Here is a 17040-nt window from a genome sequence, read left to right on the forward strand (position 1 = left end):
CTTGGGCCCCAATGAAAAATCTGAAAAAGGGCCCCTCAACTATCAGCAAGTACTGGTATCCTCATAGTGGGGCAGAGGGACCTCTTGGGGTGCGATCCCTCTGCATCTCCTATAGTTCCTCCTCTGACATTGTAATCCACATCTGATAATATCTAGAATTGCTTGAGCCCAGTTTTATCTGTCTACTTAATCTCTAGTATTTACCACCTACTGAAACACTTCTTTGATTTGTTGAAATATCCATATAGTCGTGTTCAAATAAATAATCTCTGCCTGAAATAAATATTACATTTTACACCCTGACTGATGTTCCTGCCAACTAAGCTGAAGGAATCCAATGTTCTTCCCTGACATTGTCAAACCATGATACCCTGTGTGTGACTGGCACTCAAGACTTTTAATCTTCATTCAAACACAGGATTCTACCGACGATGAACCCCGGAGACTCCCGTTTCTTTTAATACAGAAGTCTGCAAGCGATTAGCTTCAGAAAGACTCATGATCTAAGAATGCTCTTGTATCAACATCTTTCCGCAAGCTTTAACATGTTTCTTATTACAACTTCAACTGTTATGAGATCATCTTTATCAGGTACTCGGGTCATTTGCTTGATCAAAATCTCCTTCGGCCTTCGTTGATCGTTAACTTCACCGTTCTGCAAAGGACGTACAAGTGTTCACAGATTTCTTTCCCTTTCCTTAACACAGGCGCCTCATCAAGAGATAAAGCAGCGTGGAAAATTGGCAACTTACATAAATAGTTACCAACTTTTTTTTTTTAATGGAACAGCTGTTGAAAGTTGGAGCAGTGCCACATCAGTGCTTTCTTTGCCAGCCTGTGTTGCTCTTATATCCATGGAAATGGGGTGGATCGCGAGAACCTCTAAAGTTGGTGAGGGAACGGTTTCTCTAAAACCTGGCAGTGACTGCCAAATCACATCATAATCATTCATATTGCGGCCATTAAGTCCCCCCCCCCCTTACCCCCCAAGACAATTCAACACTTGGAACGGTTTAAGAAGAAATGCCTACCTTAGGCTACGTACATGGGTCTTAGTCATTTCTATATTTATAGTCGTAGGCAACCGCAATGGTTAGAAGTGAGCACCTTGTGACCCAAGAGCTAATACAAAAATGGAGGCATTTCATATTGTAGCGTGTGACAGATTTTCATTAAACCCAGATTCTTGTAATCTATTGAAATCTAGCAAATAAATATATAACAGGTCATCATCTCGCGTATTGGCATTACAATAAATGGCTATCGCAGCTGCCTATTAGGTGTATTTAAGTCCTCTATGTCCCGCTCATGCCAAATATCCCCTATTATATTATATATTAAAGGCCAAAAATACACGTAAAACTACCCCTGGGAAACAGTCATACATCCACAGATCTACACAGAAATTTCATATGACCGAAACCTGTAATCCAAGAAAATGGGGAAAGTAAATGTCAAGTTGGTTCTTGACATCAGCACAGAAAAATATTCAGTTTTAATGATTTCACTGTCCATGGTTCTGACATGAATATTTATTATCAATTTTATAATAACACCTACTCCCACATCACAACTATGATATCATTACTAGAGGAGTTGGTCATGTAAGTATACTCGGGTTGAAAGGGTTATCTGATTCTTTAAAATTGATGGCTTATCCTTAGGACAGGTCATCACTATTAATTGATGGGGGTCCAACTCTCGGCACTCCCGCCGATCAGCTGCTTAAAGGGCCCGCGGTCAGAGTTGCATCTCCTTCATTGTTTATGACACAGTTCTGTTAAGCAGCGTTTAGTCCTTTTAATTTCAGTACAAATGAATGGGACTGAGGTGCAATATCAGGCACAGACGCAACTAAAAGTTGTACCGGGTTAAACAATTAAGTGGATGCGGCACTCGCTGGAATGCTGCAGCCCCTTCAGACAGCTGATTGGGTCCCCAATGATCTAATATTTATGACCTATTCTAAAGATAGGATATCCATTTTAAAGAACCGGATCATTAACTATTCATTCTAAAAATGAGACAAGGTAATATTGTTTTCCTAAAAGTCCAGCAAGAGATTAGAGTTTATTGGGACTTTGCATTATAAGTGGTGGTCTGCTGCACATGTATAGAATTTCAAGGACTGTTTTGGCCAACCACAACAATGTCCCCAAGCACATTTCTATAACATATGTATGGCAATTCTTAGATGTGACACATAATAATGTCACATAAATAAAGGTGGAGTAAACTTTAATGGTCCAGGTGGTACTACTGTTACTCACCACCATAACATTAAAACCACCTGCCTAATATTGTGTAGATTCCCCTCGTGCCACTAAAACAGCTCTGACCCATCAAGGCATGGACGCCACAAGATCTCTGAAGGTTCCTGTGGTATCTGGGACCAAGACGTTAGCAGCGGATCTGTAAGATGTGAGGTGGGGTCTCCATGGATTGGACTTGATTTTCCAGCACATACCACAGATTGATCGGATTGAGATCTGGGGAATTTGGAGGCCAAGCCAACACCTTGAACTATTTGTCATGTTCCTGAACAAGTTTTGCAGTGTGGCAGGTGTATTATACTGCTGAGAGATACCACTGCCATTCGGGAATACTGTCGTTATGAAGGATATGAATGGGGTATATACAATATATTTGCATGTTCCCAGGTTTTCTATTGATTTTTCTTAGCTGCTGATTACAAGGATAAGGCTGGCCATACACATTAGATAATAGTCGGAGGATTCTGTTGTTTTCGGATGCATCCCTTGACAATTTGCGGTCTATGGGTTCAGCATGACACTTCCCGGACAAACGGAATTGATTTTTATAGGTCACACTCTTTACACATGGTTGTTCGGCAGACACTTATCTCTCTCCCTCTATGTAATTGTCTCTTTCCAGCCTCCTGTGGCCACGCTTCCCCTCCTGCTTGCGACTGCATGTTCCTTAGGGGGCACACACTCTCCCTGGCCGTGTCTTACACCTCCCTAACCAATCCCTTTTGCTCCCGGCCTATTTAAGGCAGCTCCTCTGATCACATGCACCTGAAACTTTGGTGCAACATAGTTGTTTGCAACCTGATACCAGTCCGCACCTCGCTACCTGCTATCAGTCTGTATCCAGCTACCCGCTACCAGTCTGCATCCTGCTACCAGTCCATATTCTGTTACCTGCTACCAGTCTGCATCCTGCCATCTACTTCCAGTCCCTATCCTGCTACCCGCTACCAGTCGGCATCACGTAACTCGCTACCAGTCTATCTCCTGCAACCGGAGACGAGTCTATGGCTTAGTACCTGTTACGAACTGTGACTTCAGATCCACACCTGTCTTCCAAGGTATAATTTGCCAGTGCCTGTACCCTCGGTGTACTACACCACTGTCTGCTGGGCCAGCTGCTACTCACACCGGGACCACCTCAAGAGGAAGGGACCTGGTAGTGTCCCCGCAGCGAAGTCCAGATCCCCATATGGGGTTTGAAGGGTAAAGACCTGGCAGCCTACTTAGATAACGCCATTAGAGGTCACATACAAATGTCCTGAGTGCTGTGTCACATACAACTTCCTGATGCTGTCCGATCTCGGGACCTTGTATGAGCCACAACATGCTGAGGGAGCCTGAGGAGACCAGGAGAAGCGAAGAAGAGCGAGGAGGTGGGTATACATTTTTTTTTTATTGTCCAATAGGGATAAGCAAATGGAGGGGGGTAGTCTAAACAGTGTAGAGGACAAGGTACGGGGCTCGGCACTGGCTTATACCCTGCTATGGCACACAGAGTGAAATCTACGCCAGTTAGGAACTGGTGTAGATATCCACTTTAATTTACCACAGTTTTATGGCATAAATTAAAATAAATTTGTCAGGCCACAGTGGCTTTGCCCTCTTTTGATAAGCCATGCTACCTTTTTCCAAAAGTGTCGAGGGTGATGTGAAATGCCAAAAATTCCAAATTTCCCACGCAAATTGCAAGTTTTGGGCCTTTTGCGAGTTTTCTACGCCAGAAAATTGGTGTAGAGCAGTTGATAAATTCCCCCCACATTATGTGTACACTGACCTCAGTAATGATGAAGAAGTCATCCCCGGGCTCTCCCTGAACCACTATTTTTTCTCCATCTTCAAACTGAACCGGTTCCAGTGCATCGGCCACAGTCAGACGCTCCCATTTATCGAGGGATTCTGCAAGGAAAGTATGTAAGAAACAAGGATGACTATAGGAATACAGGAGAAAGCATCAAGTTCAATGAACCCTTTACAGAACAGATACAGGAGAATCAAGGTATCAATAGAGTGCAATTGATTACAGCAGTGGTCTTGTGATTGTTATGACATGCTGGGAGTTGTAGTTGTAGCCAGAGTTTGGAGACGACTGCGCTAAAAGATCAAGTCTGTCAGCTCACACAGTGATTATACATCGAGCAGCCAAATTTTAAATGCAGCTTTAAAAGTGACTGGAGAACAGAACATGATGTAACTCAAGATCAGTACAAGATAACTAAAGCAAAGTATTTGCCCTGTAGTAATAAGTAAATGTTAGGTAGAAAAAAGTCCTCTTGCGGAGGAGAACCTAAAATAGAAATATAGGGCCTGGGCTTCATGGCGATCTTATGTGCCGTTAATACTTTCGTGGCAATAAGGTTCTTCTAAAAAGTGCTACTATACTAAAAGTATATTAATGTATCGGGACTTGGCAAATGTTAAACATATCAGAACATTTTCAGTAGAGTAGTTGTCCTTGGCACACTTTCAACAGTTTTGAAGACGAACATTTTTGCTGCAAGACAGTCCATTTTCCATACTTAATACGATTTTATAAGGAGTTTCCCTTTCACTCCTGCAGCTGTTCGGGGAAATTATAAGTTAATTATCACCTCTTACTTGTTTTGAGATTTGGTAAATATTGTTTGACCATGGGAATATGCAAGACATTCTGCAAGAGACGTTAAAGGGGTTGTCCGGTTTCAGCAAATGAATGTTATTTTTTGTACAATTAAGCTGTACAATTTTCCAATATGTTTTCTGTATTAATTCCTCACAGTTTTGAAGATCTCTGCTTGTTGTTATTCAGTAGGAACCTTCATTGTTTACTTCCAGCGGATCTATTGTTGTCAATGGTCATGTGATGGACACACAGGTGCTGGGATCGTTAGAAGACGCAGCTCTGATACACATACTGTAACGAGCCGTGCACCTGTGTCCATCACATGACCATGGACAGCAACATATGTTCCTACTGAATAACAACAAGCAGAGATCTTGAAATCCATGATGAATCAATACAGAAACTATATTGGAAAATTGTATGACTTTAAGTTATACAAACAGACAACATTAATTTGCTGTAACTGGACAACCCCTTTAAGTTACCCCACTCTTTATATTTGGCCTAACTAGGTACAGGATCCACACTAAGCAACCCAGGGTATTGCCTAGACATTCATGGCCATAAGATACCCAAAACCCAGTCACATGCACTTAAATCAACAACATTAATTACATCGATCTTTTGGGAATTACCTGGGCACATTCTAGTATGTAGCTATAGATGAACAGAAGATATGATTTAGATGAGTTGTATGAGATTAGAAAATAAAGGGACTTATTTTCAGAAACAGCGACACTCTTCTCCATGGGTTGTGTCTGGTATTGCAGCTTTATTCCATTTAAGTGAATAAGGCTGAGCTTTTTTTACAGCCTTTTTTTCTTTACTTCAATGGGAGAAGGCTGTAATACTGTGAACCTCCGCTACAAGTATGTCGGAGATTCACAGTGTGAGCAGTAAAGGAAATGAAGGGGAAACAGCACTCGTACGAGCGCTGCGGCCCCTTCAAAATAGCTGATCGTTGGGGGTGCCGGGAGTCGGACCCCAACTGATCAGATATTAATGGCCTGTCCTGCACAGGTTCTCACCACCTAATAGCAATGGGGAAGTTTCATACCAGGGGCAGGCCTCCTCTCTCCAAGGGCCCCTATGGTATTTACGCCCTCGCTTGCTAGACACAATCCTTGCAATTAGATGTTGAGCCTTTGTTGGCATCACAATCATATATATAGCAAATAGGCATCCATATTGTTTTCGGCAAGTAGTCCATAGGGAATGGAGCGCTATCTCAAGCAGTCCCATAGAAAGTACAAGAATGCACAGTCCCGCTCCATTCACATAGGACACTCCCGTTCTTGGGATTGGTGGTGGTTCCAGCGGTCAGACCCCCACCGATCTGACATTTATCACCTATCCTGTGTATAGGTGATCAATTATGATAATAAGAAAACCCCTTCAATTCCATGGCGGTCTAGACCAGTGTAGGGGCTATTGGTAAAGTCTCTAGTGGTCCTGGGTAGTAAATGATTACAGGCATCACCTTTAGGTTCCTTTTTAGGATCCAGTCCTTGGTGCCCCCTAGGAAACTGGGGCCCTGGGTAAAAGCCTAGTTTGTCACCCCCTAGAGTGTTTTTTCCTTCGCACCCCATTCCGAGAGATGCCTGTGCCCGATCTAGTACATGAATGATATATTGCCATTACTCACTAAATACATTCTCCAGGAAATTTCCAGTGATAGTTTAATAAACACAGGTGCAATTTCTTGAACCAAGGTGGAGACATATTCTGACATTTCCAGGAGACTGGCGTTGTCCTGGTATTTTGGTTGGTGTTTAGACAAGTAATAGAAAAGTTCTATCTTACAACTTCCAGCAGCAGAACATAATAATGATTTATTAGCCATTAGTCAAAACATGAAAAGTTTTTGTAGGGATTTTTTTTTTGCTTGAACCATTTGAGAAGTTCAAGAATATATTCTTTGAATTATTCATGTCAGCCAGCATGACGGAGAATGGAGAATAATTGTTTGCTTCCTAAGCAGCAGATGCATTGATGTTTTGTTAAACCGGCCACGGCTATTTGCTCTGACGTATTTAGTAACATGTAATATAATGTAATCAGCAATGCAAATCCTTCCGAGGAGCAAATAGATCTTTGTGGTAATGTCTGGGGCTCTGCCACTTATCAGGTAGTTGTCTTTGGCTAATGGTGATTGATCAGTGAGCGAGGGGGGAGGGGTGCGGAGTCACAGGGGGTATTGAAAATAATTAGGACAGAGGCCATTGCAACACAGAAAAGGCAAAAATGTAAAGGATGAAAACGAATATTAGTAAGGGTAGACGTTTCTTGGAAAATCATATTCACAAAAATGTACTGAACTGAACACAGGATTAACTTGACTTCGCTCAGGCAGCTTCCCGTTTTCACGTTATATTTAGGCAATTCATGGGGAGTTACAACATTCTGTTCATATAATCTACTTTTCTGTGTAAATATATTTCATAATATTAAAGGGGTTACTAGGTTTCTTGATCGGCCAAGTTGCAAATAAATATTAGGCTTAGATTTCACTGAGCCCCACTGGAAAACCAAAGACAATTAACGCTTAAAGTGTAACTAAACTTTCATAAAACTTTTGACCTGTCATAGTGACATGCCAGAAGTTTTGATCGCTGGGGGTCCAAGCACTGAGAACCCCCACCAAGCGCTAAAACTAAGCAGCAGAAATGCCCAGGTGAGTGCTGTGCCGCTTCATTTCATGATCGTCTATGCTCGACTTTCTTCGTAAAGCCTAGTGAGCGGTGTACAGACTGATAGACTTTCTATTGAGACCGTACACAGATCGCTTGGCTTTCCGAGGAAAGGCAAGCAGAGCCGATCAGAAACAAAGCGGCACATCGCTCACTTGAGTGCTTCTGCCGCTTTGTTTTAACAATCGATGAGGTCTCAGTGCTCGGACCACCACTGATCAAAACTTCTGACATGTCACTATGACATGTCAAAAGTTTTATTAAAGTTTAGTTATACTTTGAATAACAAATTTGAAACAGCTTTTCTTAGAACTCTGCGATGTGCAGTTCCTCTGCTACACTTCCTGGAAATTTAGGAATGAAAATGGACAATTCTCCGTTACCATTCCCCTTGTCAATGTGGTGTTTCCTTCTGACACTATCTGTACAGATTGTACAATATCAGACTGTGAAAAGAAACACCCTGATACCGATATCGATGATGGAATGGTAACAGCCAGATGTCTACATTTCCTGGAGGAATAACAGAGGAACAGCACAACAGAGCGTTCTAAGAAAAGTTGCTCCAGAAATGTTATGTTTCATGGGGATTACAATTACTTACTAAAACAGACATGTCAGGAGAGCTGATCAGTCCTCTTTGAAGCAGGTTCTTGGTTCCAGGTGCAAGGTTATTATTAATTGTACAATGAAAAGTTATCAAATTCTCTTATATACTTTGTGTTTCAATTCTTTACAAATCTCAAGATCTCTGCTTACAGTGATTGAACGGAAATATTTATGGTATACTTTCAGAGAATGAAAATGTGTCCTGGTCATGTGATGCTTACACAGGCGCAGGGCTCGTTACATTACAGTTATCAGAGTTCTTCACCTGTGTGATCATCACATGACCATATTTTTAACCTCTGGAAGTAAACAATGAAGGTTCCCATTTAATAAAAGCAAGCAGAGATCTTGATAGCCAAAAGGCATTGATAAACAAAGTATATTAGAAAATGTTCTAACATTGAATTAGACAATGTATAAGATTTATTTCCTAAAATTGGAATACTCCTTTAATGTGGATCTGTCAGGTCACCTTTGCTATCGTATCGTATCGGAAAGAAGCATAGGATGGGTATACAGGGAAAGCTGTCGATCACTGAGAGGTGGGAAGGGGACACTGGACACACAGGCTCACTCTGTGTCTGGTCAGCAGTCACACAGCTTTTCCTCTCTACTAGAGTACTATCAGTGGCGGATTATCATTAGGGCGTTTCGGGCGGTTGCCCGGGGCCCAAGACTGCCAGGGGGCCCAAGGAGCCTATGACCGCCCGAACCCCCTCATGCCCAGTGGCGTCGCTAGCACCGGAGGGAGCCCCGGTGCCAGGACCGCACCTGTCAGGCGAGGGGAGCTTTGCTTCTACTTAGCAGCCGTGGTCTGTGCTGCTTTAGAAGCTCCCCCTCCAGCCCCCCTTCCCTGCTCTAAAGATCTCTGCTGCTAGCTGTCGGGACATGGGGGAGGGGAGACTGTCGGCGGGCTCTGTGCTGTGAGCAGGAGAAGAGCTGCAGTGAAGACATAAAAGGTAAGTGCATGTGTGTTTAATATCCATATTCATGTGTGTTTAATGTCCATATTCATGTATGTTTAATGTCCATATTCATGTATGTTTAATGTCCATATTCATGTGTTTACAAGGTGTACTTTGTGTATAATGTGCATACTCGTGTATAATGTGCCTACTTAGTGTATAATGTGCATACTCGTGTGTACTTTGTGTACTATGCATACTTTGTGTATAATGTGCCTACTTTGTGTACTTTGTGTACTGTGCGTACTTTGTGCATAATGTGCGTACTTTGTACTGTGCGTACTTTGTGCATAATGTGCGTACTTTGTGCGTACTTTGTGCATAATGTGCGTACTTTGTGCGTACTTTGTGCATAATGTGCGTACTTTGTGCATAATGTGCGTACTTTGTGCATAATGTGCGTACTTTGTGTACTGTGCATACTTTGTGCATAATGTGCCTACTTTGTGCATAATGTGCGTACTTTGTGCATAATGTGCGTACTTTGTGCATAATGTGCGTACTTTGTGCATAATGTGCGTACTTTGTGCATAATGTGGTACTTTGTGTACTGTGCATACTTTGTGCATAATGTGCATACTTTGTGCATAATGTGCATAATGTGCGTACTTTGTGCATAATGTGCGTACTTTGTGCATAATTTGCGTACTTTGTGCATAATGTGGTACTTTGTGTACTGTGCGTACTTTGTGCATAATGTGCCTACTTTGTGTACTTTGTGCATAATGTGGTACTTTGTGTACTGTGCGTACTTTGTGCATAATGTGCGTACTTTGTGCATAATGTGCCTACTTTGTGTACTGTGTGTACTTTGTGCATAATGTGCGTACTTTGTGCATAATGTGCGTACTTTGTGCATAATGTGCGTACTGTGTGTACTTTGTGCATAATGTGCCTACTTTGTGTACTAGTGTTTAGGTAGTGTTAGCAATAGTTACGGCGCGGCAGGGTGGTGGTGGAGAAGGGGGGCCCAAGTTTGGGTAACAGCCCAGGGCCCATGGTCTTCTTAATCCGCCACTGAGTACTATGAGAAAGCAATGTTAATATTTCAACACCAATTTTATTCAGCAGAAGCTGACCTAGAAAGCATATACTGGTCTTTAAATACGTTATAATTGACTATATGCCTTTTAAAGATTGTCACTCAGCTTTTCTAGACCTCTGAATGGCAAATCTAACTAGTTATGTGGTAGTATGGGGCATATATATATAAGCATTACTAACCAGGTTTGCCATTCAGCAGTCCAGAAAAGCTGAATGACAACCCCCTAGGACCTATAATGGTGGCCATAGTTGCTGAACAATGTGACAAATGAGAACAACTCTTTGACAAAAAAAAAAAATTATATATATATATATGTATATATTTACTAATATATATATATATATATATATATATATATATATATATATATATATATATATATATATAAAATTAAATATTAATAATCTTTTTATATAGTTATAATATTATTAATAATAATAATTATTATTAATAATATAACAATAATTTTATTTTGTATTTTATTGGTAATAATTAGAAATATTTTATTTATTTACTTAGCTTATTTTTCTATCTTTCAGCAATTTATATTATTAAACAATACATCTGATACTTATTTTAAAGACATAAAATAAAATAACAAAACCAAAATAAGATAAAATAATAAGTTAAAAATAATATAAAAAATGTAGTAGGAAAAGCACCTGACAAGTTTTGCTACATACTACAAATAAAGTGTTGCGGATTATGTCCACTCCGACTTTAAAGCCTCAGGATTTAGACCCGAGCTCCTCACACATGTACATTCAGTTAGGTTTGGTGCATCAGATCAGATGGCTACTAAGAAAAACCTCAGAAACAGATGTGAGCTTACACGAACCAATAAAATGATTAGCGTGCAGGACCCCCATGCCAGTTTATGTGGCTCCTGTGTGGTCTGTTGTAACTGAGCTTTGTGTGTTCCTAGAGCCTGAAAGTGATTCGTGCAGCTGGTGACGTCACGGAGGACTACTGACCCAAAATGGAGACTTTGCTCAGGAATTCTTCATACATCTTCCGCTTCCTCAGTGTGCTGCCCTGTGATGACGAATAGAGGGAAAATATATTACAAAAGTGCCTCCAATACAGGAGCTGGTGCTTTGATATAGTAATATAGTAAATACAGTAAAAACTAAGATACATTGCCAAAGACCTACTAAGTAAATTGTTAAAATAAAATGGTGCACATGGCATGCACAAAACGTACACTTTTTATGACTATCTAGATGGGACGTGGCTAAGAGGAGTCATAAAATGTGCCAACATAATTAAAGTGTAACTAAACTTTTAAAAAAACGTTTCACGTGTCATAATAACATATCAGAAGTTTATTATCTGTGGGCGTCCGAGCACTGAGACTCCCACCGATCGCTAAAACGAAGCGGCAGAAGCGCCCGTGTGAGTGCTGTCCTGCTAAGTTTCTGATCAGCCTTCCTCAGAAAGCCAAGCGAGCGGTGTAGAAAGTCTATGAGTCGATCAGAAACGAAGCGGCACAGAACTCCCTCGAGCGATTTTGCTGCTTTGTTTTAGTGATTGGTGGGGGTCTAGGTGCTCGGTCCGCCACCGATCAAAACTTCTGATATGTCACTATGACACGTCCAAAGTTTTTTAAAAGTTTACTTACAAAAAAAGACATGCGCCATTTTAACATGTACACCAGTCACGAGTTGGCATAAGGAAAAGTGTATCTAACATGACTAGCGGAGTCGTGCCAAATATATAATGCCATTTTTTTTCAATTTGGCGCAATACTCACCAATTTTTCTGACTCCAAAACTCATGCATCTTATGACACTGTTAATAAATCTCCCATATTAGAGCAGATTTATTAATACTGGTGCACCATGAACGGCGTGCCAGTCTCTCCAAGTGCAGCATGCCAAGATTTATTAACAGGGTGCTATTTTCTGACACCCTCTGGGTAACATATACAGTGAAGGAAATAAGTATTTGATCCCTTGCTGATTTTGTAAGTTTGCCCACTGTCAAAGACATGAACAGTTTAGAATTTTTAGGCTAGGTTAATTTTACCAGTGAGAGATAGATTATATTAAAAAAAAAGAAAATCACATTGTCAAAATTATATATATTTATTTGCATTGTGCACAGAGAAATAAGTATTTGATCCCCTACCAACCATTAAGAGTTCAACCCCCTCCAGACCAGTTACACGCTCCAACTCAACTTGGTGCCTGCATTAAAGACAGCTCTTACATGGTCACCTGTATAAAAGACTCCTGTCCACAGACTCAATTAATCAGTCTGACTCTAACCTCTACAACATGGGCAAGACCAAAGAGCTTTCTAAGGATGTCAGGGACAAGATCATAGACCTGCACAAGGCTGGAATGGGCTACAAAACCATAAGTAAGACGCTGGGTGAGAAGGAGACAACTGTTGGTGCAATAGTAAGAAAATGGAAGACATACAAAATGACTGTCAATCGACATCGATCTGGGGCTCCATGCAAAATCTCACCTCGTGGGGTATCCTTGATCCTGAGGAAGGTGAGAGCTCAGCCGAAAACTACACGGGGGGAACTTGTTAATGATCTCAAGGCAGCTGGGACCACAGTCACCAAGAAAACCATTGGTAACACATTACGCCGTAATGGATTAAAATCCTGCAGTGCCCGCAAGGTCTCCCTGCTCAAGAAGGCACATGTACAGGCCCGTCTGAAGTTTGCAAATGAACATCTGGATGATTCTGAGAGTGATTGGGAGAAGCTGCTGTGGTCAGATGAGACTAAAATTGAGCTCTTTGTCATTAACTCTACTCGCCGTGTTTGGAGGAAGAGAAATGCTGCCTATGACCCAAAGAACACCGTCCCCACTGTCAAGCATGGAGGTGGAAACATTATGTTTTGGGGGTGTTTCTCTGCTAAGGGCACAGGACTACTTCACCGCATCAATGGGAGAATGGATGGAGCCATGTACCGTCAAATCGTGAGTGACAACCTCCTTCCCTCCACCAGGACATTAAAAATGGCTTGTGGCTGGGTCTTCCAGCACGACAATGACCCGAAACATACAGCCAAGGCAACAAAGCACGACAATGACCCGAAACATACAGCCAAGGCAACAAAGGAATGGCTCAAAAAGAAGCACATTAAGGTCATGGAGTGGCCTAGCCAGTCTCCAGACCTTAATCCCATCGAAAACTTATGGAGGGAGCTGAAGATCCGAGTTGCCAAGCGACAGCCTCGAAATCTTAATGATTTACAGATGATCTGCAAAGAGGAGTGGGCCAAAATTCCATCTAACATGTGTGCAAACCTCATCATCAACTACAAAAAAAGTCTGACCGCTGTGCTTGCCAACAAGGGTTTTGCCACCAAGTATTAAGTCTTGTTTGCCAAAGGGATCAAATACTTATTTCTCTGTGCACAATGCAAATAAATATATATAATTTTGACAATGTGATTTTCTTTTTTTTTATATATATATAATCTATCTCTCACTGGTAAAATTAACCTATCCTAAAAATTCTAGACTGTTCATGTCTTTGACAGTGGGCAAACTTACAAAATCAGCAAGGGATCAAATACTTATTTCCTTCACTGTATGTCCCGCTCATTTTTCAATGAATTAGTGCCAGAAAACGAGTGTAAACACATTGATCAATCTACCCACAAAAAGTTGTATTTCATTAGTGAAATTGTAGAAATGTAATTGGATGTGCACCATATTAAAAAAAAAAAATTGCAAAACTAATTTATTGAACTATAATACAATATTGTATGTAATAAGGGGCATCAGTAATAAGGAAAGCCGTCAATACGACAAGTATGTGCACCATTTTCTTCTCTGCATCTCCTTTATACGTCTATGCCAGTTTTTATATATGTGCCCTATAGATGCCAATTAGAACTGGGAGCAAGAATAAGCCCAAGACTATCTTTAAAACCAGTCTAGGACATCTTTCACACAGTCCCAATAAGGCTTCATATAATCTGTGTTGTAGAACAGAGCCAAGCAGTGTTTATTTTGGCAAAAATTGGTGCTGATACTCCCCACTGTTGTCTGGACATAGGAGGCAAGTGACCCGACTATAAATAGGGCAGGAATGCTTTTAGATTTTAAGAGGCTTAAGACAACTGGATCTCTCAAGACCCCCTGTACTAAGCTTCTTAAAAGTCCTTCGGGGCAAAAAAAAAGCTTCAATGTATCAATTCAGATTTGGAAAGCTGAATTAATTGGTCAGGAAGGTGACACTCACGAGAAAGAAAACAATGGAAAGATGCATTAAGTAGTAGAAAAGCCAAAAAAAGCAAATAACGAGAAAGGTAATGGTGTAATAGTTAAATAAATAATTTTGCACTATTAATCAAGTAATACTAAGAAGTATCAAGATATAATGTATAAATATAATCCCCTATATTAAGCTTGACTATACACTAGAGATTTTAATCGGCCAAAAACTCCTCTTAGACCATTTTCTGCCAACAATCGGCGGCTTTTTGTAACACGAGCGAGAATGACAGACGCCAACAGAAGGAAGATATCTGGAGAATTTGATGTTTGGATTTTTCCGGTCGTTGTTTGGTGCAGTCTTGTAAAATTGTTCATGTCAAACAACAGATCTGCATCCAATCAATAGAAGCTTAAAACAGTCCACAGATCAAGAGGGACATCGAGCAGCGATTCCCGACCAAATGGGAATTCCTTAATGTGTGGCCAGCCAACATTGGCCGATTTTACAAAATGACTGCTATGTAACACAAGGTTTTTCAGACTACAGTATATTGGCCTGTGTTTCATCTTGAGACCGAAAGCACCATGATAGATAATGAACTTAGTACAGATAGGCTGACTTAAAGGGGTTGTCCAGTCTGGGTCAGTTGATGGTCAGAAGGGACCCAATGTAATAAAGCTCTCCTTTCTGGCTAATATAAAAGAGTCATGGAAAGGGGCACCAATTATTATATCCATAAGTCCTAATTGGGCATATGTTTAGGGGTTGTAACAAACAGACCACACCTTTAAAAGATATTAATATGAGGAAAATTGTGGCAGCACTCAACTCCTGTGAAAAAAGGGATTTTTATTAACACACTATTTTTGGGTTTAGTTAGGATCCGAAATGTTGAATGGGAGAATAGAAGATCCTTTACGTCAATGAAATGGAGTTCTGCCCCAGTTTTCTTCATATGTATATCAGAAGTGAGGCTTTTATCTAAAGGAATGGTCTGGTTTTTACAACCCCTATCCATATGCCCTGTTGATGAAAAACAATTGGATCCAATGTGCACCAAACATTTGAGATTTCTCTCTGCCTAACAAAATCAGCTAACATTTCATGTATATTTAAAACTGCTCAGTCAGATCTCCTACGCTATCCTATCTGAGAAGCTGAGCTCAGGAATATATAGTTTTCTGTGATTTTATTTAGTATTTTTATGTTAAAAGGTGTTTAACTGCTGCCAGAAAGTAAGACCGGCTTCCCCCACCCACAGACAATCTCTCTCTGTATATAAACTCATACAGGAAAAGCTGTCACTCTATGTGGGTGGAGGCAGAACTTCAGGAACCCCAGCGATCAACTGTAATCTGCTTAGGAACCTGGTAGCAAGTATTCAATTCTCCTACAGCGCCACTACAGGTGAAATGAAGCATTACACAGTGCCCAAAGTCTGTATAATGCATGGACCAGCCGGGACCTCCTTAATGAGAGACCCTTTTTGTATCTGCTCTCCGCTTTGGATAATAAATGGGATCCTGAATGGGGGACCCCCTTCTATTAACTCAAAATTCCCTCATAGGGTATTTAAAAATTGTTTTTCTAACCTGGACAATCCATTTAAGTAAAGTAGCTCCTACACTTTAATCCTTTAGGTATTAAAATACAGTAAACATAGCATTTCAGCCCTTTTAAAAGGTTTCAGCAGGCCAGAAAATAATTACACCCCCCCATTTCACCATTTTTCTAATGCACAGCACTTGTAGTGTTAACACATGCACTCTCTTAGAGGATGCAGTGTGAAGAACTTGTACTAAATATGGCTTAGGCCAGCAATCCCATGCAATGAGGACAAGTCATATGGCACAGTGTGAATGTATCTATGAAATAGAGATTGCGAGGTTAGATTATCTTCAAAGCTTCGCCGCAATGTGGGATAAGCTCTTCAGAAACGATGCCAAGAAAAAAATACCAAGTATCCAACTTTCCTTGCCAAGTGTCAGTCAATCAGGCCCATACCCAGAGGCGGACCAGTCCTTTACCTCACCCTGTTTATTCAGAAAAAAGCTTGTCAAATGTTAATATTTTTGGTTTGAACCAACTATTTTTGTCTCAATCAATTAACACTAATGAACAAAAAAGAAATATGAATTGGTTGAAATAGCAAAATTTATGTCTTCTTTTGAAGCGTACCATGTAACCATATAGTAAATCCATCAAAACAGTCATGTGGCAAGCTGGAAATTCCAAGTCGACTCTTTTGGGAAAATAATTGCGAATTGGTGAGACCATGAAGACGACGTGTAATTTTCCAACCACACATCTTAAAACAAAGGAAAGAGTATATGCACGAATATCCAGAAATAGATGCGATTTGTTATAATTTGCATGGAATTAGCATCTCATTATAGTCTGTAGATGGAAAGTCTAGACCTCTACCACTACGGTATTGAAAGTCAATTAAAATGTAAAGAAACCAGTACATACACCCTTTCTGGTTCCATATGAGGAAAGACTGGAAAATGAGTCATGGGGTAGGATAACACATAATAACTTCGTCTGAAGAACAGAATTCTAGAACTTAGATCTCCGAACGTCCAACCCAAGGACGGAATTTGAAGAGATAAGACTAATATCAGATGTTTCCACATTTCGAGAATGAAGTATATAATGTGGCCATATT

At 40.6% G+C, this 17040-nt stretch overlaps 1 protein-coding gene across 2 annotated transcripts in view; it reads right to left on the reverse strand.

Moving 5' to 3' along the window:
- PRKAR1B (protein kinase cAMP-dependent type I regulatory subunit beta) overlaps window positions 1–17040 on the reverse strand; it is a 154912-nt gene that overhangs the window by 19940 nt on the left and 117932 nt on the right. For both annotated transcript variants that reach the window (XM_075830278.1, XM_075830279.1), the window contains exons 8-9: window positions 11156–11216; window positions 4048–4169 (exon numbers count right to left, since the gene is read on the reverse strand). In XM_075830278.1, coding sequence (XP_075686393.1) covers window positions 4048–4169; window positions 11156–11216 — 183 coding nt within the window. The remainder of the gene's footprint in view (window positions 1–4047; window positions 4170–11155; window positions 11217–17040) is intronic.

The sequence above is a fragment of the Rhinoderma darwinii genome, chromosome 6, assembly GCF_050947455.1.
Source record: "Rhinoderma darwinii isolate aRhiDar2 chromosome 6, aRhiDar2.hap1, whole genome shotgun sequence".
Lineage (NCBI taxonomy): Eukaryota > Metazoa > Chordata > Amphibia > Anura > Rhinodermatidae > Rhinoderma > Rhinoderma darwinii.